We start from the raw sequence: 27,597 nt of genomic DNA, 5'->3' as shown, positions 1-27,597 counted from the left end.
TAACCTGTGAAGGACCATGGGCAATTCAGTCTGCCTAAAAAAAAATCAGTGGCTGATGGTCCACTCCAGAGGATGGGGAGGGAAGCCTGGAATGACTGTTTCCACATGTAGACATCAAGATTAATACAAGAATAATTTTAAAATATTGCTTTGATTAGTGATGGATGGCAAGGACTGGTTTTTTTTTTCTTCTTTTCTTGCATAATTACATCTGAGCTTGATGAAACAGAGGATGCTGCCTTGGAGATATGGGGATCTGGGCTTTTTTTTTTTTTTTTGTGCTGATCTCCAGGCTCTATTTTGTGACATAAATTGGGTCCAAAGGGGAATCAGGCAAGGTCACATTAAACTCAATTACAGTGCCACACAAAAATGTCATTATTTGGCCTTGAAGCCCATGGGGACTCTCAGGAGAAGAGGTTTTACTGTCATGGGGAGAAAAATGCAAAGTTGAAGGGAAAGTATTTAAGAGCTAAGGAAACAGACACATAAATAATTTCAGTAATATGAGGAATAAACTTGCTGCTCTCTTTTACATTGTATAATTTTTTTCTGCTCACTGGTCAATTATTTTTTTTTTTACAGTAGAGTTTTAGTAATGAAACCTACAAATTTTGATAGAAAGCCTGTAGCCACTGTCCCTTTCGCAGAAGAAATTGTTCTGGTGGATATTGGCTGCTGGTCAGTAAGTCCCTCATGGGAATCTGGGTAGCACTGCAAACTCTCCTCCCATAAAATTATTCACAGCATGAAAAGCCTTACAGAATTTTATAGTTAGTCCTCACCAATCCATTTTTCTGTGGACTGCTTTGCATGCACACACAGAAGAAAATAATAAGGCTTTTTTTCCCCTTTCTTCCTTATTTTCCACCAGTAACACACTGCCAATGAGATGCAATATGGGACTTTCTCTGACTTCCCATAAGTCTCCAAGTGCTGCTGGAGATTTTGGAGTCAGGATGCCCAGCTGAGCAAATTGATAGTATTGCAGGAGCAAAGATGCTGCTCTAAGTGGATCAGTGTGCCACAAGGCAGGAGACTGATGGAAAGTGGCTCTTTTAGGGCTTCATTCCAAACTAACCTCAAAGGATGGAAATAGAGAGGTAGAGCTGGAATTCCATTTTTTGGAAGGGTGAGTGCTGGAGCATAAGATCTGCCCTCCAGGGTGACAGTCTTATCTTATTTTACATGTGGAACAAACATAAGGTTTATGGACCTTTATCTGTAGAATGGGAATAATGGCACTTGCCCTGCTCTAAAATGTTAAAAATGTCTATCCCATGCTTTATAAAATCTACATTTCTAATCCCAAGCAGTTTTCTGAAACAGCTGAAATGGCTGGAAAGTGAACATTTCTGTTCAGTAGCTTTAGTGTAGATTGGGTTTTGCTTTCCACTTGTTCTTTAAGGTGACATCCCACGTCCTTGCAGCATTTCCCTCTGTAAAAACTGGCCATGTGAGCTCCTGCACATGTGAAACCTGAAATCTAGGGTGTAGAACAGTTCCAGGAGAACTGTTTGGGTTTGGTCATTCCCTCTGAGAGCAGAGATTTGGAAGCATGTTGGATACTTACATCAGGCCGTGCTCTTCCTTCCAAGAACAGGGGTTCTAGCACTAAGGGGTTTTTTTAAAGAGATTAAAACCTTGCTGGAGCAAGCTCCAGGCATAAAGGCAGTGACATTTGGATTCATGTTTTGGAAAACATGAAGATAAGCTGGTTTCTCACAGTCAGACCAAGGAGAGACGATGTTGTGGCTGTTTGACTTTTCAAGTCCTGTAAATTTCCCAGATGAGGTGAGCAACTCAATCATGATTTATCCTGTGGAAAAATAACTTTTTATGGAAAGATCCCTTTAGGTATTTTCTCCAGTGCTATCTTGAATATCCAAAGTGGCAATTTTTAATTTAACCTGGCCTGAAAGACCAAAGCATCACATTTCCTAAAATAAAATCTTATTGCATCTGGCTGCCCTGGTGTGACTGATTCTTTTAGGATACCATTGGTGCCCACCTTATTTGTTTGGTGTCTCCCACCAGGACAATTTCCCATGGTCACAGACAGAGCCTACTACAGGATTTATCTCTGACAGACCTGCTAATGAGCCTTCTGTTTTTTCCCAATACAGCAAGAAAGGCTTCAGCTGGACAGGCTGAAGAACCAACTCTCAGATGCCATCCAGAGATACGGAGCTGTGCAGAAAGTGAGTGTCCCTCCTGCTTCCACTGCCCCATCTGGGAATCTGGGAATGTGTTAAGTGCAATTCCTCAGAGCCTGGGGCATCTCCACAGGGCTGCTAATGAATGGTTTCCTCCCTCTTTTCTTTCCTTGTCAGCAAGCAATCATAATGTCATAGAATTTAGGCTGGAAAAAACTTTTAAGATCATGAAATCCAGCCATCAACCCAGCAGCACCTGATCCATGTCCTTAAGGGCCATATCCACTCATTTACTGAACACTTGCAGGGATGGTGTCTCCACCACTTCCCTGGGCAGCCTGTTCCAGTGCTTGACAAGCTTTTCTCTGCAGAAAAGTTGCCAAATATCCAATCTAAACCTCCCCTATGCAGCTTGAGGCCATTTCCTCTTGTCCTGTCCCTTGTTCCTTGGGAATGGACATTGACCCTCACCTGGTTACACCCTCTTGTCAGGGAGTTGTAGAGACTTGAGATCTCCCTTGAGCCTCCTTTTCTCCAGGCTGAGCCCCCCCAGCTCCCTCAGCTGCTCCTCATCAGATCTGTGCTCCAGCCCCTTCCTCAGCTCCGTTCTCTCCTCCAGCCCCTCAATGCTCTTCTCCTTGTGGGTGGCCCAAAACTGACCCCAGGATTTGAGGTGTGGCCTCCCCAGTGCTGAGTTGAGGGAGAAGGATTTCCCCTGGCTAAGCCATGACATTATTTTGGTGTTCCTCCCCTCTCAGGGGAGGGGGCATTGCACAGTTCCCCTTTTCTGCTCGCAGAAAATGTGCAGGCAGCACGGATAATTCAAGTCTTACCCCATCTTCTGGCTGTGATTTGCTGTTTGGCTGTGCCAGAGAGTTTCCAGGCACATCTTGTGGTTGGGATCTGTTGGAATGGCATGGAAGGTTTTTTCCAACAGGGATCTGTCACCAAGATCAAGCTGTTTAATAAAACAAACAAAACCTGAAGGAACTCCAGTTCCTTCATTTGCTTCTTGCTCACCCTCCTTACCCTGGGGAGGCTCTGCTGATGAGCAGATTTGCTTTGCTTTTAAACACTGTAGTAATGACTTGAATTTAGCATCCCCAAACTGCCTCCCTCCCTGGCAGAGCACAGGAGATACATCTGGATTAATGAAAATACGACCTGGGCAAACTCTGGTGGCTTTGGTACATCACTGTAATGACTCTGACGCATGCCTGCAACAATGGGAAGGATTTATTGTAATTATAGAGGTGTAATGAAATTTGGCTGGCAACATGCACTTATGTCGTGGTTTGAAAGGAAATGAAGTTTTGTGATGGTGTGGGCAATCCAATCAGTGTTCAGATTTAATATTGGCACCTGGTTTGTCCACTGAGGGCAGGATACGCCTCTGAGAACACAGGGGTTAAAAGCTGTGATCTCCCAGGGGAACTTCCTCTTGGAGTCCCGCTGGAGAGTGAGTAGACCCCCCTGCCCAGCTCCTTTGGCTGGGCAGGGGGGGGAGGGGAGCCATGTGGCCAGAGAGAGAGGTAGGCCAGGCCTGGGCCCAAGGGTGGAGGAGAACATTGCAAGGGCTTCGGGCAGCCGTCCTCCATTCCCCCACCCCCCCCCCCTGCGAGGGAGAGAGAGACAGAGCCGGTGCCTGTGATAATGGCCCGGCGTGAAGGAGAAGGGGGGGGTGCCCAGCAGGGCAGACAGGCGTGGGAGTTGACGAAGTAAACCGGCAGAGAGAGAGAGCTCGGGACTTTTAACCCCTTTGAGGAAGATGAGAACCTTGCAAAAGCTGAGTCCTCCTGAAGTTGATGAGATTTAGAAGATGTTGAGATTGAGAAGATGTTGAGGAAAATTCTAGGTGGGAGGAGATGATGAAGTGGCTTTGGGCTGGACTTTTCTTGTGTAGCCACAGCAGAACCACGGGTGTTTCTGTGCCACAGAGACTGCGTTCTAGGGGGAGGCGATGGCTCAGAGCCAAGAGAGTGCAGTGATGTGGAGGAGTGAACAGAGACGACGGGTGAGGAGGGTGTGGTGGTGCCCTCCGTCTCGAAGAAGAGAAGAAGACGATCTCTGTTCAAGAGACCCCTCGGCCCCAGGGGGTGAAATTTGGGGGGGACAGGTGTCCCAAAAAGAGAAGGACTGTGCTCCCTTTGGAACTGGTCAAAGTATCCTTAAAATGAAAAACCCCAGAAGCAGCTCTGATCCATGTGCAGTGGTGAGAGCACTGGACATGGAAGGCGTGTGGCGCAAGAGGGACTTCTCTCTCCTCAAGAGACTGAGAATCGATTGTCTGGAGGGTGGCAATGAAATTGGAAATTTGGTGGGGGGAGGAGGAAGAATTTTGGAAGGTTTTCATCTTATGTTCTATTGTGTTTTGTGTGTCTTCCTTTGTAGTTGTAGGTTAATAAATGCTTTTTTTTCTTTTTAACCTTAAGTTGGAGCCTGCTTTGCTCTGTCTCTGATCATATCTCACAGTAGGTGCCAGGGAAGTAGGTGTTCTCATGGGGGCACTGGTATTGTGCCAGGCTTAAACCATGACAACTTAATAATGTGTCTCTATTAGAAACACTCTGGACTGATTGATTTCCCAGCACTTGCTGCCTGTGCCTTAAAAATTAAATAAATAAATAGGTGTACATGAAATTGCAGTTCAACAGCGTGTCTGTTGTGCAATAGAATTGCATCATCTCTAGTGCTGCCTCATATTTTAAATTATTTACCTGTTCTATTCAAGAAAATGAGTGTGGGGTCTTTAAATAAAATTATTTTATGTGTTAAATGAGAAGCTGGAATTATTTGGGTAGAGAGGTCCACCCCCATATACACACACACACACACACACACATCTTTTTTATGCTTTTTTTCCCCCCTAATGTTCATGAGTACAATAATGTGCATCTGAACTGTACAGGATTGGATTTCTTTTATTTTAAAAACTGTCATCAATTCAGGAGTGCCAAAATTAACCACTGCAGTTTGTGAATGCCCGGCTGCCTCAGGAAAACAATCTGAGTGATAAATTGCTACTTATCCACGTCCTGGCTGTCATTCCCTAAATGCCTCTTTCAGTTTTGATAACCTTGTCATTCTGGAAGCTTTGAAGACTTTTAATGCCTGCAAGACTGAAGTTTTCAATGCTTTTATACTGCCCTGTTTTTTTCTAAAGAGTAAGAGCTTTCTCTATGTCCTTTTCTTTAGAAAGTAGAAGAAAATAGCCTCATGTGACACCTTCCCTAAATATTTGGACTATTCTCAGCCATTTTCCCTCTTTTTTTTTTTCCTTTTAACAGAAAATAGCAGAGAAATCCAAATCTTTGCTTCCTACTGGGCAGAGAAGCACCAAACAGGTGAGTTCATGTGTGTCTCTGTGCTTGGAGGTAAGTACAGTGCTAAAAAAAAGCTGTTTTCTAACCCCACTAATGATGCTGAAGAGCTTGGAGCTCCTCCACTGCCCACACTGGAGCCAGTGGGGTGATTTTCCAATAGAGATGTGTGATGTCTTTGGAGGGGGAAGATAACAGGACTCAGGAAGAAAGACTTATGTAAGACCTGTTTAATTATTCTCTGCTTTTCTGTCCTCGTGGGGCTGTTTTTCCGTTCTTGAGGGGAGTTTTGTCTGCTATGAAATATATCAAAAAGCAGTCCTACACCCCCTTTTCCTGGAAGCTGGGCTTGTAGGTGTGGTGAAATCACATCCCAAGGACAATTTTATAGAAGAAATTAAGAAGAGTTTTTATCAAACCTGTTCCCAGTTTTAAGAGGGATTAGGTATTCTGCTTTCTTTGGTTATACTGCACTGTGGTTAACCACTATAGACATATGCAAATTGAGCCTTTTTCTTCTTTTTAGCCCATATTAGGAAACTTTTCAATGAATAAATACTACATAGAATCAGAGTATATGTATTTATTCTAATTTGTGTATACATGTTCATATATACCCTGATTATCCACATATGATGCAACTATTCATTTTCATATGTATATGCATGTGAATATATATAAAAATATAATTAGATGCATGTGTGCCAGTGAACATATGCAAATTATTAAGACTATAAAGATATTTTAGTGTAAGTGTATATGTATATATACAGAAAAATTTGTAGTCTTTCATAAATATTAATGCAAAATACTACAGATTTATTACCTATAGTATGTGTGTGTGTGTTTAAGAAATGTCCACAGATTTCCAAGAGAGTTTTGATGCCAGGAGATCCTTTGGCTGAAGAAAGGGTTCAACAGAGATTAGTTTGGTCTCTTAAATCTTACATGCTAAAAAACTTGTAGGCATTTGCAGCTGAAAGTGTGCCCCCAAAACCCCAGAACTCTGTCTAATTTCAGTGATTATTTCTGATATTTTTGATACTTTTTATCATTTAAGGGACAGTCAGCGGGTTTTCTGCTTTCCTAATGAGTTTTCTCTCCCTACCTTGTGCCACCTGGTTTTCTACAACTTCCTTAATGTATGTAAGAAATAGTTGTACTTTGTAACTTTGAATTTTTGATTCTCTGTAAAAAAGAGTGAAATGGTGCCACTGAAAATCCCATCATTAGTGCAGATCAATGGACCAAAGCTTTAATATTAACTAAGTTTCAGGCAATTACAATTGGTGTAGGTGTCAGTGAAATGAAATTTAGGTACCAAAGGGCTGATGAATTCCTTCATCCAGAGTGAGGGTTCCCTCTGCTACCTGTGGAGAGATTGTGCACAGATGTTGCTTTTCAGCTCTGTGTTTATAAAAGTTAACAGTCTGGTTTTGTCCACCAGCTGGTGATCTGTGCTGAGCAGGGACATAAATAACACATCTTGTAACTGTGGTCAAATCCTACATACAATAAATATTTATTGGGTCATTTTGTGCTAATTAACTTTGATTTGTTTTCATGCCATCTGTATTGCATCACTTCTTGGGCTTTTAAGCAGTTTTGTTTGACAGCTGTTGGTGGAGTGGGCTGCAGGGAAGGGAACAGCTCTGTTCCTGCCTGGACTACCATGGCTGGAACTACCATGGCCATGGCTGCTCCACAGCATGTGGGACACTGCTGGCCATTAACCAGTGCAAACAGAATGAAAAATGCTAATTACTGCCCGCTGTTGGCACTGGGAGCAAGCCTGGATGAAACCAGCTGTTTTGGTGTGTTGAAATTGCTTTGTGACTCCAAAACCATCTTTCTTTGGAAGCAAACAGAGTTTTAATATGGGGGAAAAAATAGGATGCCAGACAAAATATTCAAATCTTTATGTAATTGTGGGGTTGGAGCAAAAGGGGGTGGAGGAAGAATGGGACAGAGACAACCCACTTTGCCTTAAACCAGGTAGGAATGCAACCACTGGGAGGTTGTAGCAGGATCAGTTTGGTGGGGGTCAGGCAGAATGAGCAGAAATTGGGTTAAAGTGGATCAGCTCAGGTTGTTTCTCCTTGTAGCTGTTGCTTGCAGGTGAAGTGATTTTGGTGCATTATAAAAAGGAGATTGTAGCATGTCCTGGTTGAGAGGGTTCTGACTCAGAAAAAGGCTTGATCACACCCAAGAGCAAATCTTTTTCATGCAGTGGCATTTGCTTGGGCTGGGGACACACAAACCTTCATGCAAAAAAGGGATGAAAATTAATTCTCATCTGCTTCAGCTTCCCTGTTTGTCTGCATCTTCACACATCTTCTCTTCTTCCTCCCTCAAGTACAGAAAGGAGAAAAATTTAAGATATAAAACCTGCTGAAGGCAATGTGGTGCTGTGGATAGTTTTAACTTATTATTATTATTTTTCCAGCAGCAGATTGGCCAGGATATACAAATTTATGGTTCCCACAGGAACTGTAACCTGACCACTATGTGAATATATTAAGGCATTAAAGTTAACACCCTATAGAGTAATGCAAAATACTACATATGTTCAGGAGAGCTGATTTATGGGCCTTGTGAAGCTGCACAGTGACTTGGTGCAGATCCAGCCTTGATTCAAACACTGCTTGCCTGCAGGGCTTTGTTCTCTTTTATTTATACTTTAATTTATTACAGAAAATTGTAAGAAGTCTGAAGAATACTCGTTTTTTTCTGGATGCCTGTCCCTGTACTTTTCTCCCACTGGGGAGTGGGAAAGGTGAGATGTTGGGTAACACAAGCCCTAATAATTTCCCTTTAGGGAGTAATTGATTCCCTAGACCCATGTAACAGGTAAAAATTGCCATGGCAAGCCTCGGGAAAATTAGTTTCCTGCCCATTGTGGCTTGTTGTAAGTACTCTTTAATTGAGTTTATTTGTTTATAAAGGCAAAATAAAGGCATTGATCCAAAACTCCTTGAAGCTTGAAGTTATATAAATTCTTAATCAAATATATGTTTGTAGGAATGTGTTTGTGTATAGACAAATCAATGGAGTTCTATAGGTGCATCTATTGGAAGACACATTTTTTTACTACACTAAATGATGATTGTTGAACGTGCCTTGTGGAAACAATTAATAAAAAAAAGGGAAAAAAAGCCCTTTCTCTTGAATCTGTGAAAGTAATCTTAAGTTTTCATCTACTGGTGACAAAAGGAGACCACAAAAGGCTCATTAAGGGGAATTTTGAAAGCTAGTTTCCAATTTATTGGAATTGCTGGTGCAGCCTACAGCAGAGGCAGGATGTGGGGATATGGTCGCCTCTCCTCCTGGTTATTTTTGGGGCAGATGTGATTCAAATCTCACTTCTCCCCCTGAACAGATGCACCAAGGTGCAAACTCCTCCTCCCAGGCAGAGCCCAGTGTAGGAGTGTGAGGATTTCAGGGGTCCCCTGGACCTGGGATAGTGTGGTCAGTGAGGGAGAGGCTGGACAGCTGACCAGACATGTCCTCTCTGGTGAAATCCACCCCACAGTGCAACAACTGGATATAATATGGAAATCTAATTGATTATCCATAGAATTAAAATGATTAATGGCAGACTGTGAAAAATCCACAACAGAGCAAATAATGTCTCTGAGCACAGGAGATGAAAAGAATCCTTGTTTTAAAATTTTTAAATATATAACTATTGTGCATCCAACATCATCTGCTTCAGATAAAATCTGGTTTTGTGCCCATGGTTGAGCAAGTTCAATTCATGGGGCTTGGAGCAGCCTGGGGTAGTGGAAGGTGGCCCTGCCCATGACAGGGGGTTGGACAAGATGACCTTGAAAGTCCCTTCCAACCCAAACCATTCTGAGATTCTCTGCAATTCTCTCTTCTCACTAATGGGGAGGAAAGTGGGTTTTTCTCACCCTGCAGACTTAGTGGGTGGTTCCCCCAAGGGAGTGGGAGGAGGGGAAGCACAGCTCTGTCTTAGCTGGGGAATGAGCTTTTATCTAAAACCACATCAAAATTCTGAACAGATTTTTTTTTTTTTAGGAAACTTTCCTAGCAATATTTAGAAATTAAAATTACAGTAATTGTCATGGTGTAATGGCATCCCTCTTCATTTCCTGCTGCTCATGGAGGGAGGAAAGGATAATTACTGCTTTGGAACATGGCAGTTGCCAAAAAGATGCCTTTGTTTCTTATTCTATAGGCCTATTTGACCCATCTCTCAAAGGTCAGTAAATTATATTTCTTAGGAGTAGAGAGAGGGGTAATAAATGCCTATTTGCATATGCAAGCTTTTTTTTTTTTTCCCTCCTGACTGCATCGGTTTATTCTGTCTTTAAATGGACTTCCTTCCCACAGGAAGCATAATTTCTCCCTTTCTTCCTGTGTTTATGAAGTTGTTCTTTTTATGTGATTAGAGTCAAATTCTCATTTTGGGGGCAGCAAGATCCAGTCCTTGGCTTTATGGAAGAATAACTTTTTTTGGCAGTAATGTCTGCATAAGCTGCATATATCTATGTGAGTGTGTAATGACTTTGGTTATTTGGGCTTCTATTTTTACCAGGCCCTTGTCATGGTAGGTGTTGTATAAGCACAGCTACAAGACTGTGCCACCTTGAGGATCTCACAGGCTAAGCCAAAACCAACAGCTTATTTTGAACAATAATATGATGAGTTTTTAAAGCAATAGATGCTCCTGATGCTCCTCATGTTTGAAACCAGCTTCCACATTTGTGAGAGGATGTGGTGTGTATTTCCCTGGAATGCAAAACCTAATTTCTCACAATTGAAATACAGCTTTTGCCCCAACAAATGGAGCTTTTTATTTACACATTTGTCTTATTGACTCTACCATCTTATCTCAGAACTCATCCCAGTTCCTAATGTTCCAGTCTGGCTGCTGTATCTCAGGAAATCAAGCCTTAGCTTTGGTGAGAATTTATCTTGCATGTGTGGTAGTAATTGCTGTGTCTTTTCAAGGTCGTTTGGGATGCAGCTACTTCTGTAAGAAGTGTTATTTCAATAATGTCAACTTTGTTTTAAATGACTGTGCATCCTTTAAAAGCCATATTGTAATCAACCCACTCCCCTGTTCCTAGGGTTGTCAATATGGAGCATTTAAATCACACAGTTATTTTTTTCTTGACTTTACTCAAGTGTGGGCTTTTATTTGGTTTTAAAGGGTTTGGTTTTTTTTAAGGCAGTCATTAAAGCAATTTTCTTAAGAAAATTTAAATATTTTCTTTTCTTTTTCCGCCTCTTTGGGGGTAGATAAATAGATTCTCATAAAGGGATTTAATAAGTGGATGGAAATAGATTCACACATAATCTTTTAATTTGTTCCCTGTATTTTCAAGGGAGGTGGAATCAATTCTGAATGTCCCAAAGTATTCTTGCTCTGCTTCCAGTGTGTCTGGGAAGGGAAGGTCTTTTCTTCTCATCATGCCTACGATCTTGAAAAAAAAAATTTCCAGTGGGCTGTTTAGGCACAGAACTTCTCTAAGTAACCATTAAACTCCCCTTTTGTCAGGGAGGCAGCATTTTTGAGCTGTAAAACTTAAAATGAATAATCCTGCACCGGAGCCCTTGGGAAAACACTCAGGTTCTGGATGCTGGTGGTGCCAGGTTTTATGGGACACCAGGAATGCTCTGGGCTTCAGTAAACACATGTAAGACCCACCCCAAATGCTACTGCAGCTTTAATTGAAGGAATTGTCAAAAGCTGGAGGTATGAGCTTCCAGTAGCATTCCAATCTCCTTATCCTACAAGAGAAGAAAAGTGAGAAAAGACAAAACCTTTATTAAAAAAGGAATATATATCATCAGGCTTGGGGGGAGCTTGCCATTTCCCAAATTGCCTGAACAACTTGAACATTGTGGATTTTCCTTGGCAATCCTCAACCAAGTGCCTTTCAAGGGACCAGCCCACTTTGCCTGTGTCTGCTGATAGAGCCAGAGACTGCAGCTGCCCCTATCAGCACCCAGGCAAAGAACTGAGTTTTCACTAGCTGAAAACTTAGTTAGTTGTTTTTTGTTTTTTTTTTAAATTTGTTTGTTCCCCTGTGTGTTTTTCTTCTTTTCATTTTATTTTATTTTTTATTTTTTCCTTTTGTGTGAGTGAGAAAGGACAGAGGTTTCTGTGTGGGCAGAGGATGAAGGAGAGGGAAGGGGCTCTGTTGTACCCAGCCTCCTCCAGAGCATCTCCGCTGGCTCCTCTAGCCCAGCTCTGACTCACTGCTGGAGCCACAAACCAAAGCCTTGTTTTGTCTGGAATGTGCCAGCCTCGCCCCCAGCCCTGCAACCACTTGCTTTTTTGCTCCCAAATCCTGGCAGACACTTTGCTGTCACCCCACGCTGGCACAGCCCCTGCTGGGAGGGCTCTGCTGGGGGAACGGTGACACCGGGGGCGCGTGGAGGCGTTTGGGGCCACACGGTGAAAACACAGCCATGAGCCAGCCTTGCTGGTGGGAGAGAGCACTTTGACAGGGAAAAAAAATCCATACTGTGCCCAGAGGCTGGGACAGATCACTCAGCTGGTGCCCTTGTTGTTCTTCCATAGCCAGAGACAGCTCTATAATGTATTTTTCCCCACTGCGTGTGGTGGCTGCCTGAGTGGTTGCTGTGCTTGTGTCTCCTGGAGTCACAGAATGGTTTGGACTGGAAGGAACTTTAAAAATCATCTGTTTAAAGCCCCCTGCCATGGGCAGGGACACCTTCCACCAGCCCAGGTTGCTCCAAGCCCCATCCAATCTGGCCTGGAATGTTTCCAGGGATGGGGCAGCCGCAGCTTCTCTGGGCAGCCTGTGCCAGGGCCTCCCCCACCCTCACAGGGAGGAATTTCTTCCAAATATCCCATCTAAATCTACCCTTTTTCAGCTTAAAGCCATTCTCCCATGGCTTACCACTCCATACCCTTACAAGAAATCCCTCTCCAGCCTTTCTACCCCCTTAAGTACTGTCAGCCCCTAAATTTAAAGAATGCTGCAAATGCACATCTCCTGCCGCATCAGGTTCATTCAAAAAAAAGCATTTCTCACCTATTAAATGAGATCCAGATGTGGTCTCAAGGAATTCTCAATCCTCTTTCCTCCTGAGCATTGCTTTTTACCCAGTGAGTGTGGGCAGTTCATGGCTGCAGTCAGCACTGCTGGCACAGATTTGTCTATCTATAAATATATAAATGTGTACTGATGTATGCTTACATCAATATAAATAAATACAAATAAAAAATAAAATTAAATATAACTGTAAATGCAGTGGCAGCTGGATGGACACTCACCTTGCTCAGAGAGCTTTGTCCTTGCATGCAGCTTTTCTGGCAGTGAGGGTCACCCCTGGCAGCTCTGTCAGATCTGTGTGACAGCAGCTGGAGAGGAGAGCAAGCACAGGCCAAGATCCCAGAGCTGATGAAACGTAGGCTGGGTCTGCAGGATGTGTGTGGCCACCATGGCAGTACTATAATTATTAAAAAATTAATTAAAAGCTTGAATTTTGTTCACTTTATGGGCTTGACTCCCCTGTATGTGACTTTTTTTTTTTTTTTTTTTTAAAGCAGAATAATTATATAGTTCTGCCCAGTGGAAGTGGTTTCTGCTGGAGTGAGGGGGCTGCTCATGCAACCCCATCCACCTCCCTTCCTTCAACCCCACCCTCCCTAAGGTGCACTACAGGAGTCTAAATTGACTTTTGCCCTGGCAAAGATCACATGCAGCAACTGGAGTAACAAATGTGAAATCTTACTGAGTGTGTCACCTTGCTCCAAAGTGAATGCAGCGTTATTTAATACATTTAAACCCCCCTGTGGAGATGAATTATTGAAAGGAAGGAAATTGTATTCTTCTAAACCCACTTTGATGGCTGCATTTATCACATGATTAAATGGGGACAGCAATGGTATTTTCCCACTAAAAAATGTGTTTGGAAATAGATTAACCCTTTCTGCACCAGGGTGAAGACAACAAGGATATTTATTGACCTTTCTAGGGCACATCTTATTTTTTTCCAAGGTCTAAATAAACAAAGTTATATTCACTATAAAACCTAATAATATAAACCCCTTTCACTCCTGTGTAGAAGGCAGTGATGTTGCCTCCCCTATACCTCATCTCACCTATGAAATCTTAGACTCTTGGTATTATTTGAGTGGGAAGGGGCCTTAAAAACCATACTATTCCAACCTCCTGCCATGGACAGGGACATCTTCCACCAGACCAGGTTGCTCAGGCTCTTTTAATTGGTCACAAATATTTCTGGTTTATGAAAACATGAGGAAACACAGAACCACACTTTTAATTCTGATTCTTTATTCTGTTCCTTAGCTGAAAACTGTAACCCAAATTTGTGGGGTTTTTGCCAAGTGATGTACTTCCAGTGATGTGCTGGTTTGTTATAGAGTTTCATCCTCACTTTTAATGATAATCCAGGAAATTCCTTTGGAGCTAACTCATAAAGCTGGACATACATCAGAGACATAATTTATATATAGTGTCATTATAAAACACAACAGGTTCTGTAGGATAAGCCATGTGGTGCAGATAACATTTCAAGTATTATTTCTGTGCTGATAGCAACAGCCTGTGTGATAAATAAAATAAATGTGTTCACCTAAACACAGATGGAGGTTCTCCACTGCAATCTCACAGACTTGTTGATTTGAGAAGATGCCTCTAAAGCAAACAATTCCCTAAAGTTTAAGAGACTTTTTCACCCAGTTTTCCCAAATCTGAATTAAGGTGATGGTTCAGAGCCATGAGCAAGCCCTGATGAAAATTCCCTGATATGCTTTTGTAGATAAGAATGGCAAGGTGTTGGACTTGATGGTCCTCAGGGCTCCTCTCTAATTTGAGGCATTCTGTGGTTTCTATGAATGAAAAAACTGAGTTATGAGTGTTGGTCATCACAGCCACTGTTGGGAGCAGATCCAACTTGTGTGGTTGGTACCTGCTGAGCATCACCCCTGTCCCAGCTCATCCCTGTAAGCTCCTAATTAATCCTTGGGGAAGTGATGCAGCCATGCCACCACAGATCTTCTCCTCCTGTGGGTGCTCAGATGGGCAGTGTGTCACTTCAGCAGTGACAGGACTGCATCTCACTGTGGCCCCTATAGTAAAACACAGCAAAGCTTTGCAGTGTCCCCTTCATTAATCTGCTTTAATTAAAGCTGTGCTACCACGTGGTACCCTGGGATGAGCATTAGGTCACTCCAGTGAATTAATTTGGTTTGGTGCAAGAGCACTTTTTCCCTGCTAAGGTCTCAATCTCACCTCTTGTCTCACTCCTCTCTTCTCCAGATGCTGGAAGGGAGCTGGGAATGGTAGAGCAAGGAAGGTTCTTCCCCATGGGAAATGGAAGTTGATCTTCTGCTCTGTTTTGTGTAGCTTCCCAAGTTGCTAGCCAAACTCACAGACAAGGGGTTCCCAAGTTCTTCCTTGGCATGAAGACTGCCATGGAGAAACCTACAGTGGCAGTGTGGAAAAACTGGATGGAACTGTAAATTTTTCTTTCCATGAGCCCAGTTTTCCATGGGGCAAAGCCAGAGATCGTTTCCAATCCATGCAAGCCCTGGATTTTTTGTGAGCTGTGGTTTGCACACCTCACTTGGATGAAATGAAAAGTTTCAGTGTTTTATTTTCTACCTTCACTGAGTCTGCAAAGTCCTGAATGAGGTGGTTCCTGAAACCTTAACTCAATATTACACTTGACACAATTGAATCTCTTAATCTGCAACATTTCTTGCTTTATAAAGGATTTTCCCTTCCCCTTCTCCTTTCTGTATTGGGTTACATTCACATGCAGAGCTCAGCATGAGAAACACAGATGATTGTCCTAAAAAAACCCAAAAACCACCCAGCAAACAAAAATTTAAAAAAAATCAAAGCATCTTCTTGCAATCAGAGCTGATTTCTGGTGAGTGAGGAAGGTGTTTTCTCCCTTTCTGTGCCCAGCAGTTTGTAACTGGTTAGATGATTTAAGGAAAGAGAATGGGAATGTGGCTTTTATGTGCAGCAGGACATAGTGACCTCTTCTGGAAGCTGAGCTCTGAGAAGTTTCATGGCCCTGTGGTGGGAGCTCCTACCTTGACCCCTATTTTTAAACATGATTAAAAACACCACTGAAGAGCCAGGCATGGGAAAAAAACCCCAAAAGAGCACCTTTTCCAGCAGCTGGTGGGAGTGGGGTGAGGGAGGCTGTGGATGCTGCACGCTTTGGAGTGCCATCTGCTGGCACAGGACTGGTCGGATGCAGGAGCTGGGTTCTACACTGCTCGGATGAAATCGGCGTCAGGGAAGCCCAGATCACTGAGATGAGAACAGACTCTGTAAAGAGTTGGGGTGAAACAGGATGTTTTGTGTGTCTGTCAAGAGAGAATTCCTTGCTCAGTTGTGGAAATCTGTTCCATGTCCCCCTCTCTGTACTAAGGAGAACAGACATTAAATAGAATTTAGATAAGTATAATATTAACATAATATTAATGATTTTGCATATAAATTTTGTGTATAACTTCTGAGGTTCCTGGGGAGAAGGAATTTGAGTCTTAGGTCACATCTGCTGTGAGTTTGGCAGGTTTTACTCTGGTTCTGATCTTTAGTAAAGTCCACAGGGCTGTGCAGGTCCTCTCCCTGCCCAGTTCATGTAATTTTGGCACCCCAAGGTGAGCACAGGTCTTGTTCCTCAGCACATCTGCCTTAGGCACAGTAGGGTCTGGAGGGCCATCTGATAAATGGCAGAGGGTGACACACTTCTAGTGTAGCATGGGGTAGTGTTAATTTGCTATTTTGGAGTTTAAAAGGTTCAAAATTATTTAAATGAACGAGAAACCTCAGCTCATGGGTGTGAGAGCAGGTAAAGGTGAGAGCAAATGATGGAGATCTGTTGGACACCTGCCTGCCCAGTCAGAGCTGCCAGGCAGTCCCAGCCTGGAAAAAGTGGGGTATGAGAGAGAGTTTTGCACAAAAGTAAAGGGGGAAAAGGGCTTTTTCTTTATATACAACCGTATTTTTTTATTTAAATATTTTGGCATCTGCCTTTTTTTTTTTCATTTAATATGTTTTTATATGTTTCTACCCAAAGGGACTCATTTTACAGAGATGTGTTCTTTGTATATGGGATGTCATTTGTTTCCTTGTCCTACACCAATCCTGTTTATTTTGAGGTGCATTTTATTTTGAGCCTGATGACATCCAGTGTTAGAAAAACCTTTTTCTTCTCCTTACACTGCTTGTTGCTTCCAAGCCTGCAGGCACTGACCCATTGTAGACTTGAGTTCACACAAAATCCCTTTAATCATCCTTTTGCCTTCTTGACTCTCCCCGTGTGCCCTCTTCAGTCCCAGAGCTCGCCAGTGCCGTTTTTTTCTCTTCTAAGCTGTGAGGAGCTAGAAAACATTGCAAATTATTAACTGACCACCAAAACAAAGGTTTTTGAAAGTGTTGTATGGAGCTGTGTGGGCTATTTTTGGAACTGCTTTATTTGGAATTTCTTCTTTGTTTACAAACTGGTGATTGTACGTCAGACTCAAAATAGGAGGTGAGTTGGGAAACCTCGCAACGCTGAATTTTAGTAGATGCCCCTGAAGATCACAAACATTTTGCAAACTGAGGTGTTTCTGTCTGTGGAGGGAAGAACCTATCCCCATTTGTGGCATGTTTCCCCTGGCTGGATAGCAGTGCCCACCAAAGCTGCTCTGTCACCCCCTCAGCTGATCAGGGGACACAAAATGTAGTGAAAGACTCATGGGTCAAGATAAGGACAAGGAGAAATCACCCACCAGTTACTGTCACAGGCAAAGCAGGCTCAATGTGGAGAAATTAGTTTAATTTCTTGCCAGTTAAATCAGAGTAGGATAATGAGAAATAAAACTGAATCTTAAAACATCTCTCCTGTACCCCTCCCATCTTCCTAGGAAAACTCACTCCTGAATTCTCCACCTCCTCCCCACCAGCATCATGGGGGAAGGGGGAGGGAAGTGGGACCAGTTCATCACAAGTTGTCTCTGCTGCTCTTTCCTCCTCATCCTCCTCCAGAGTGGGGCCCTTCCACGAGGTCTAAGTCACACCAGTAAAACTGATCCAGCACAGGCTCATCTCTCCACAGTTCCACAGCTCCTGCCAGGGTTCTCTGCCTTCCTCTGTCTTGGGGGTTTTTGTTCTGTTTTTTCTTTCATTCAGTTTTTTTCATGATTCTCAGAAGAAAATGGAAATTGGTGCTTCTGGATGTGTTTATGAGGAGGAATAGGTTGAGTAGCTGCCAAGTGCAAGGACTTTTTACATGCAGAATTGATGTGTTTCCTGGGTTTGTTTTCCTTTGTTTGTTTGTTTCCTGGGTTTGTTTGTTTGTTCATCATGGAAAATGGGCTGTGGGACTGGCAGTAGACCAGGCAAGTGAAGTCAGACACTTTTGTGTGGCCCCTCAGTGAGTTTGAACGCTCCTGTCTCTGAGGAGAGGAATTGGGCCAGGGTGTCTTCACAGTGAGGGGATTTGGGGAGCATCCTGTTTCTTTCAGTAGGGTTGTGTTGTCATTTTCCTTGCTTATAGAGAAGGAAAGGTGGAAGGGAGAATGGAATTATTTCAGGGAGAATGAAATTATTTCAGTCGTGTAGTCATTGCCGAGGCTGACAGGAAGTCATTTTGCAAAAGGAGTGATGTGGCACCTTCCTCTGTTCATTTCCCTGAGTTTCTGCTGAAAAGCCAAGGAATTGGTGGGATATTTCATATTTATCCACATCATTACATTTAACACCTCAGAGCTTTCCTTTTGATATCCTCTGTTAATTCCCAGCATCACAGCAGGAAACAAATCAATCTCCTCGTTCTCTGCTGCAAATATTTGGTGATGAGGTTACTGATAAGCTCTAAATTAGTTTTCATAGTTTCAGAATGCAAAGTTGTAGATGTTATAGCCTTACATACCATGGCAACTGGTTCCTCTTGGCAGGTTGCTCCACTGCCTATGATAAAGATGACTTTGGCTTCATTTCAGGACCAGTGATGTGAGAAGACTGCTTGTCTGCAAAATCTTTTCCATCAAGAAAATTCCTTGTGCTATGATTCACTCATACCATATGTGGAGGAATTTAATGCTGGGTGAGACACATGAAGGAAACCCCATGGGAGGAGAAATGATTTGACAGCTGATCCATAGAGCTCTTTCAGCCACCTCTAAAGAAAATGCTGTGATGCCAGTATGAGCTTCATTACACATCTGGGCTTGACTCATCCACTACAGTGAAAGAAGAAAGAAACCCAAAGAAATAATTAAAGTTCATTATTGAGTGTATATGAAATAGCATTATTAAAGTATCTCCCTCACATTTATTTATAACCCTTCTTCCTGACAGAGCCTGACATGTTTCACAAACACCACTGAATGATTATATATTCTTTGCCCAAAATCTGAGGATGTTGCTCTGCATTCTATTCATCACTTGCTCAGTCAAAATTTATGTTCCTGCACAATCTGTACGTTTCTGAGATCTCTTTGTGTAGGTGCATTACTCATGAGACCTACCAGGCATATTTAAAATAAGTCAGGGTGGAAGAGCTCAAATTTCTTTCAGAGAAAGCCAAGTTCTTCTGAGGAGTGTTGGACTGGGCACTGTCACTGCATGACGGGATGAGACTGGAGGAGAAGAATATCTCCATCTTCACAAGCCACACGTTTTGGTTGGCAGGATGGAGTTGCAAGTGATGACACATATCCAGGACAACTGAGCCATGATAGCTCCTCTTGGAAAATTGCCTGTGACTTCAGGATGTGTGCAATGCTCAGAACCTTTTGTAAAACTCAGCCAAGTGTAGTTTCTCTTTTTGACTATGGCAGCAATTGTTCCTCTGTACTCAGCACTGGTGAGGCCACACCTCCGGTGCTGTGTCCAGTTCTGGGTCCCTCAGATCAGGAGGGGTTGGAGCATGTCCAGGGAAGTTCACCGGAGATGGAGAAAGGTTGAAAGAGTCAGTCCTTGTGGAAAGGCTGAGCAAAGGCTGGGGGTGTTTGTCCTGGAGAAAAGGATGCTCAGGAGGGACCTTCTTCTCTCTACAATCCCCTGGCAGGAGGTTGTAGCCAGGTGGGGGTTTCTCTCTTTTCCAAGGGAACAAGGGACAGGATGAGAAGAAATGGCCTCAAGCTGTGCCAAGGGAGGCTCAGGTTGGAGATCAGGAAGAATTTCCTCATGGAAAGGGTGGTTAAGCATTGGAAGGGGCTGCACAGAGAGGTGGTGGAGTCGCCATCCCTGGGAGTGTTCAAGAAGCGACTGAACGCGGCACTTGGTGCTCTGGTCTGGTTGACAAGCTGGTGATTGTTCCACAGTTGGACTCCATGATCTTGGAGGTCTTTTCCAACCTCAATGACTGGAAAACATTGAGGTTGGAAAAGACAACCTTTCTCACAAAACTAAAGCCTAATCAGCGTCCTTGGGAGACTTGGCCAGGACACACCTCAAGGGCTTGTCTCTCCTCTGTGTTCCCACTGGCATCCCCCCCTTCCATTTGCCAAATGAGACCTGAAAATAGATCAGAGGGGTATGGATTAGCTGTGTGGCTTTGGTGTATTAGCACAGCTGTGTTTGAGCTGAGCAGCAGCAGGGGTAAAAGCACAGGCAGTGGATGCAAATAAAAGGACTCCAGCAGAAAGGTAATGTAAACTCCTCAGGGACTTTAAAATGCTGAGCCAGATCGATGCTCCTTTGCTGATGGAAAGTGTCACCTCCCTCAGCAGGCAGTGTCAGTGGTTCAGGGAGAGCTTCCCATGGAGAAGGCTGGTGTGCAGCCTCATGATTATGATAAAATATGCAGGGATATTCTGGACTCAGTCACCTTCCACAATTTGGTGTGGAAAATATATGTCCAACACTAACTGTGCCAACAGTTTCTTCACTCAGTCTGATCTCAGATAAATATAGAGTTTAGTATTTCTCTGGAAAAGCATTTTTTTCCAATTCTTCTTTTTTTTTTTTTTTAACCCATTTTGTCTTTATTATTAGAAGTGCCCTGCATTCAATTCTTTTCCAGAATGTGAGCAAAATGTTTTTTATCTTCAGAAATTATTGGCAAATATTTTTTCAAGAGAAGAGAGATATTTTTGTCTAAAACTGAGATTTCCTGCTCCCCAGTAGTTGGTCTGTGTATGGTAATGAAGGAGAAACAACAGGAAAGTGTAGATTTTTGTAATGGCTATTCTGGTTTTGGAAAGATTTTCTGCCTTCCTTCTCTCAGCCTTCCTGCTGAAATGTATCAGCAGTAGTGAGGGTTCCAGTCCTTGTGAGGGTCCTAGCTCAGCTCCTCTCATACCTGACTGGGACATCTGTGTTTTTTAGGTAACCTGGTTCTGCCTTTGGCTTCCTTTCAATTCACTTCCAAGCTTTCTTCCCTCTTTTTCCCCTTTCTGAGCACATTTTGTGTTCTTCTTTCACTCTTTTCAGTCCCTGCTCTATTTGTTTGGGTGTCCCTCTTCCATTGTCACCTTCTCTTATTTCCCCCCGTATTTTGTTCACATCATTCCCCTCTGTAAAATTCTTGACAACACACCTGAGAGCAAATAGCACTGCAGCCATTTCCTTGTGACGTGTTCCCTTCTGTAGCAAATGATATGATCAGTTACATTTCTGCCCATAACCATAGGATTAATATTTAAATTGTGCTTATTGACATAATGATACCCATTGTGAGGCTAACAATATAAATATGCTGGAGGAACAGCTAGGAAAGCAAGATAAGAGAGTCTCAATGCCCAGGGGACGTTCACAAGGTGGAGAGTAATAGGGGAGCATTATGTATTTTGCTCATCAACCATTTTTCAATGAAAGAGGATTTAAAAACTGCTGCAGTTTTCAGCATATTAAGAGTGTGAGGTGAATTGGGATTAGCTTTTGTAGTGACTCCGTGTTGGAGCAAACTACTTGTGACTCCAGCTTGGTTTGTGAGGTTCCTCTCCTCCCTGGAGCCTGTGGAAGTCCAAAGTGTCCTCAGCAAATATTGCTCTCTTCTTATTTGAAAATTTGAAGAGATGTGAAACAGGGTTGATCCAGTTTTGCGAGTTTGAGTGGTTAAAAAAAGCCTGTTTCTGCCTGATTTCTGCACTGCCCTTTAGAGCTCTCCTTGGAGAGAGGAGTAGTAATCTTCATAACTCAAAAGTACAGTGTCCTGCTGGAAAGTAACCATCTGAAATGAAATAAATGTGTTCAGTACAGGTGTCACTGGATAATTAAATACCAAAAGCCAAATAGAGGTGGAAATAACTTTTGAGAAGACATCATGGGAAAATAAAGGATCAAAAAAGACAGCATTGATAGGCAGGAAAATTTTGCTATAACCTTCACTAGGATCAAAATTCTACCCTCATCACAAAATCCCAGGAATTATAAATCTTTTCTTGATGATATTCTATCTCTTGGTCTGGGTCCCTCCTTGTAACATGAAAGCTCAGCCAGAAGTCTGGGAGAGAGAAGTGGGTTTTATGAGGAAGCCAACTTTTTACACGCTGCAGTACATCCTTCTTGGTCCATCTTGAGCCTCCCTTGATTGATTTAAATTGACTTTCAGGATTCTTCTTGCTCCTGAGCACTAAATCCTGGAGCAGCAGAGATCTCCTGTCTGACCTGAGCCCACTTCATGGATAATCTCTGTGTCTGTTCTCTAAACTCTGTAGCATCTTCAACACACACAGCCCCGAGCGTCTGCTTCCTCCTCTCTCCCCACCACTGGTTTGTTTCTAATGAAATATTTATTAAGTGAATGATATTTGCAGTCAGAGAAGGAGATAATTCATGCAAGCAATCAGCTCTGGGTTAACTGGAGAATGAAAATGTCTTGGACCGTAGCAAAAACTCATAATCAAAGGGCTCCCCAGCTATCCATCAAACAATCAATTACTGTATCCATTAGTCCCCTTTCACCACACATTAGAACAATTTACTAGACATGCTAATGTCCAGGTCATTGCTCCTTAAGGATGAGCAAACAGCAGGGGCATCTATCAAAGTTTTGATGCAGTCTGATCTCATCCAGTGTGAATATATTGCTTAGATCACTTCATATTCTGATGGTGTTAAGTCTGTTAAAGACCTGGTCTGTGAGGGAGATGCTGGTTGTCTCCTGTTCTCACCAGCTGAGGGAAACTTGTCAGGAGAAGCTGAACTTTTCACATGATTCTGCCTTCTGTGTGGCAGATGAATAAACAAACAGCACATCAGTAAACCAGAGGTGGTTTTGTCTTTTCTTTGTCGCACTAATCAGGTAATTGCAAACATGTTTCTACTCTTACATGTGCTATGTGGGGGAAAAATGGATTTCTCCATGAAGAGGGAATCCCAGAGATACCTTCTAGGGCAGCACCCCAGATCTGTCTTGCCTCTCTGTCCCTACCCAGTTCCTGACAAATCTCCTGGGAATTCAAACCATGCATGCTGAAGGAATCTCTGTTAATTCCTCCACAGTGTAAACTTCTATCTCTGAAGGCAACAAACAAGACTCTTTCTACAGGTAGCTGGGAGAAACAAACACATCTTAATGTACTTAGCTGAGCTAAGTATGATATACTGTTTTCAGTAAAAATTAAAAAAAATATGTGGCTTTTGCACAGGTTTTTTTTTGGGGAAAAATATCTATGTGACTTTTGGTCAGGGTTTTTTGAAAAAAAAAAATCTATGTGGTTTTTTTCATGTTGTTTTGGATTGCTTGGGGTTTTTTCCCCATAGTCTCCCTTGGCCACAGCTGGGCAGGTGTAGTGTAAATCTCTACTTCTGAGCCTGACATTCAGGGCTCTCTTTATAGTCTAAGGCACAGTCTTGAGTTAAGTAGCTGTCAATCTTTTTAATCTGGAGAGCAGGGCTCTTATCTCCATTGACTTTATTGACCATGTCTCCATTGATTATAGTGGGAGTCTTAATCAGGAGCTCGAGGTCAGTGCCTCCACTGTGGGTGTGTAAAGTTGGAGAGGTGGATTTCTGGCAGTTCAATTTGCCTGATCAATTCAAACAAAGATATCCACTGTGCAAACATCTCAAATTGATGTTAAGAGGGATCCCACTTACATGTCAATACCACCAGTCCTGAACCAGCATCTGCCTAATTTATCCCTCCTTCTCTGGATGACACTTGATATCTGATGGAACAAAGTGGCAGCTCTGTTAACAGGGTAAAGCTCCTTGTCTCTATTGCCAGTTTGGAGAAAAGGCCAAAAAATGAAGGGCAGAACTTTATTGGATTGAATCTCCCACTGGAGAAACCCAATTCTCAGTTTTGAGTAGACGAGGAAAAGCAGGAAATAAATTCCCTGCAAACACCCTTCCTGTAGTTTTTAATAAATTCCCTGCAAACACCCTTCCTCTAGTTCACCCTTTGTCCCTCCAGAATTCATGGGTTCAGTGGCAGTGTCTGCACCCATGTGTGTTAGTAAGGGGCTTTTTGTGCAGTGAAAACCTGCGTTTGTGTGATAAAAATCTCAGTTTCATGCACACAGACTTTCAGAAGGATGGCAGAAAACTGTTTTCTTTCCACGGAGAGCATCCTGCTCCAATGTGGGTTTGCAGACAGAGGTCTCTTTCAGGGAGTGAATTATGATTTTAATTCAGTGAGTGTGCCCCAGCCTTTCAGAATCAGTTCATTACTTTCATTACTTTTTTGTTACTGTAGGAGTGGAAAATTATCAGATTTGAGTCCTTTGGGAGTGGGTCAAATAGTTAGGAAAATTATCAAGATGCAACAAGTCCACCAAACAAAGCCCCATGCAGCAGTTTTGAGAGTGGACTTGAACATGTGACAAAATTTCTCCTGTGTTTGGGTGGAAGTTTCCGACAGAAATGTGCTTTTATGGCACAAGCAAGGAAATCTTGGAGTTTATGGCTTGGGAAAGGCTTTGCTAGGTACAGAGAGAGTAAAAAAGAACATGAACAGGGCAAGTAAAATAGTGTGAGGTATATAGTCTATAAATATCAGGTGAGAAAATGAGGGAGCTAAATTAAATAGTCTTGACGAAAATATCAATAGAGACATGATTATATGTCTATAAATATTTTCAAGGTGAAAATACAAGTGAAGACCAGGTGAATTACTCAGATTTAAATGATAGAAACCAGGATATTCTAATAGTAGGAAAGAAACATGTAGGTTAAGTGCTAAAACGAATAAAGAACACTTGTGTGGCTGGTTAAACCCCCATTGCAAAGTCAATAGCACAGTTAAGACAGAAGTAAAATAAATAATAATGATAGTGCAATAAAAATCTGTGGAAGAAATTATCGGAATGTTTATCTGTGGCCTCTCCTGCCTGTGACACAGTTAAGACATTGTCCTGATATTAACTGGAAAAATGGGCAGATTATGGATGATTTTGTTACATGTCACGTTCCGGAGGCGCTGAGCTGAAAACCTTTCAGCGTTTTTTTTATCTTAATCCTTTTGCTGAATGCTTTATTTTGGAAACAGTTTAGGTAGCTTTTCAATCCTCATGAAAGCCTGTATGCTAATGGGGTGGTGTGGGACTGAATGAGGAAAGGTTAACATCTCTGTGAGCGTATATCACCGAGACAGCACCGAGCACCTGAGGATAATAAAGCTGCTCTGCACCGCTTCCCTTCCTGAAACTTCCTATTTCTTGTCACCATTTGGAAGGTTAAATTCACTTCATCCTGCTCTGTAAAGAACTCATGCAGGATAAATTAGCAAACTGCCAAATTCTCCTTATTTCATTCTCCCTGGACAAACTCAGAGCAAGATTTTGTTCCCTTTAGCAATGTTTACACTTCATATTTTCATTATTTCACTTTGCAGGCACTTTGGTGCCAAATACACCTCTGTGTCCTAATTTCCCTAATAGTGTTAGTTTCTCTTCCCCGAGACATTGCCTAGATCTGTAATAACTCTATCACTATTCTTGAGGAAGAATATAATTTTCTTTCTGCTGTTCTTGTGTTTTTCTCTAAACCAGTAAATGTTCTGACTTGATTTGACTTGAAATTCAAGTTGTCACTCTTCATTTTTTCTGAAGTTTGAAGCTCACATACTCTGAATAAGGTTGTCTGTTGTTAAATATTTCCAGTAAAACAGTGTTCTCTTGTCCATGTCAGTCCTTGCTGTCATAGCACACAGAAATCAGGGCACACATTTCCTTCCCTTCAGTTAAACTCATATTTTAAGATTGTTTGCAGGTCAGGAGATTAGACAGAGATGGAATTATCACTGGCCAGGAGAAAGAGCCATCAACCCCTCCTGTATGGACAGGTGGGCACTGGGAAAGTTCTATTGATCTTTTGGGGCTTCAGTGGGAACACTTAGAAGGACAGAAGCCATTTCACCAGTTTAGTTGAAAATGTGATCTCTGTTTCTCTGAATGATTCTCTTTAGGAGCAAATGCTACAGAACCTTTTAACTGTAGAAGTTCCTGTCTAACTGGGCTCTGCTCTGCAGTGCTCTTCCATAATTGTACACTTAAAAAGACAACACTGTAATCAAATCCAAATTTCCAAGTGTCTCTATTTCATCCCAGGACTGCCACTTGGATGATCATGTCTCTTGAGCTGTAACATCTGATGTTTGGAGGAAAAGGTAAAAAAACAAAGGTTGGTTTGAAGCATGGGGAGATTATAACAGGAAATCAGTTGTGTGTCCCCCCAACATGAAAAGGTCATGGATAATTTTTAGTGAGTCCCCAGGAGGCCATGAAGATGCTCAGGAAGTTGGAATACTTTTGCTCTGGAGCCAGGCTGGGAGAGCTGGAGGTGTCCAGTCTGGAGAAAAGAAGGATCCAGGGAGACCTTAGAGCCCCTTCCAGTTCCTAAAGAGACTCCAAAAGAGCTGGAAAGAGACATAGGACAAGGGTCTGAAATGCCAGGAAATGGGCAAATGATCTCAAACTGAAGTAGAGGAGATTGAGATTGGATATTAGGAAGAAATTATTTAGTATGAGGGTGGTGAGGCCCTGGCACAGGTTGCCCAGAGAAGCTGTGGCTGCCCCATCCCTGGAAGTTTTCCAGGCCAGGTTGGACAGGGCTTGGAGCAACCTGAGGTAGTGGAAGAGGTCCCTGCTCATGGCAGGGGTTGGAGTGAGATGTTCTTTAAGGTCCCTTTCAACCCAAACCTTACTCTGGTTCTATGGTTATTGAAAATGAGACTCTTTTGTGGATGGTGCCAAAAGTTGAGGGGAGATTACAAAGTGTTGTCCCATCCTGCTGCTCAAAGCTCAGCTCCTGCTTTCGTCTTTCTCTCCCACAAAGAGGGAACCTGACTCTCACAGGGAGGACCTTTGTCACTTTGTCCTGTGTCCCCAGCCCCATTCCCATTACCTGACCTCCCACTCCCCAGAAGGCTCTTGCAGATGTGTGGTGACAAGATTCCTCTGATTTTTGTCCTAACTTGGGATCAGTCTTTTGGGCAGTAACAGAATCATCCTAGCAGTGCAGGGGCTGTAAAATGGGCAGATATTTTTTAAAGAGTCACTAAATGAGAGTGATTCTCAAGATCAGGCTCTGATCATTTGCTTGGACACTGAACAGTCCCCTGAAACTTTGCCAAAGGCCAGGAACAAAGAGAGATTTAAAAAAATGTTGCCAGTGGAGTTTTGTGAAAGTCAAACATGTTTCCAAAAATAAAACTGGCTGAGCAGTCCAAAAACAAAATGCAAAATACAAAAGCAGTCTTTTTTTTTTTTTTTTGAAAGAAAGGGACATATTTTCATTTCCAGCAGCTTTCTGCTTTTCCACTGCTCCAGAGTGGCACTGTGCCTGTGCTAGGGGTTGTCTCTGCTGCAGGAAATCAAGCTGAATTTGGTTCTTGACTCTGTGTGAACCCAGGAAAAAAAAAGACTCCTCACTCTTTTATTTTTTTTTTGGTACTAGATGGATGTTAATGGATGAGCCAGTGACTCATTCTCCCTCTTGTTTGCCTTTCTAGCAGGAACCTGCTCACCAGCTGTGCAGCACATATGTTGGGAGGCAGAGACAACACGATACTTTCTAGGCAGTCTTGATGTGTCTGTGAGCTCTTTCAAGCAGGGGCCAGTTCCACAAATGCTGGGGGTTTCAGCTGCTCAGAAAGGGAGCTGCGAGCAGGGGGGCTCTGCCTTGCATCAGGATTCAGGGAAAAAGCAGAGCTCAGCTCTCAGACAGCTCTGCCAGCCAAAACGTGGTGCCAGC

At 42.7% G+C, this 27,597-nt stretch overlaps 1 protein-coding gene across 5 annotated transcripts in view; it reads left to right on the top strand.

Moving 5' to 3' along the window:
• TSNARE1 (t-SNARE domain containing 1) overlaps window positions 1-27,597 on the top strand; it is a 456,778-nt gene that overhangs the window by 209,056 nt on the left and 220,125 nt on the right. For all 5 annotated transcript variants that reach the window (XM_050970764.1, XM_050970765.1, XM_050970766.1 and 2 more), the window contains 2 exons: window positions 2,127-2,201; window positions 5,444-5,500. In XM_050970764.1, coding sequence (XP_050826721.1) covers window positions 2,127-2,201; window positions 5,444-5,500 — 132 coding nt within the window. The remainder of the gene's footprint in view (window positions 1-2,126; window positions 2,202-5,443; window positions 5,501-27,597) is intronic.

This window comes from Serinus canaria, chromosome 2 (assembly GCF_022539315.1).
Source record: "Serinus canaria isolate serCan28SL12 chromosome 2, serCan2020, whole genome shotgun sequence".
Lineage (NCBI taxonomy): Eukaryota > Metazoa > Chordata > Aves > Passeriformes > Fringillidae > Serinus > Serinus canaria.
The sequence above is the reverse complement of the archived record's forward strand: the minus strand, read 5'-3'. Positions and strand labels throughout refer to the sequence as shown.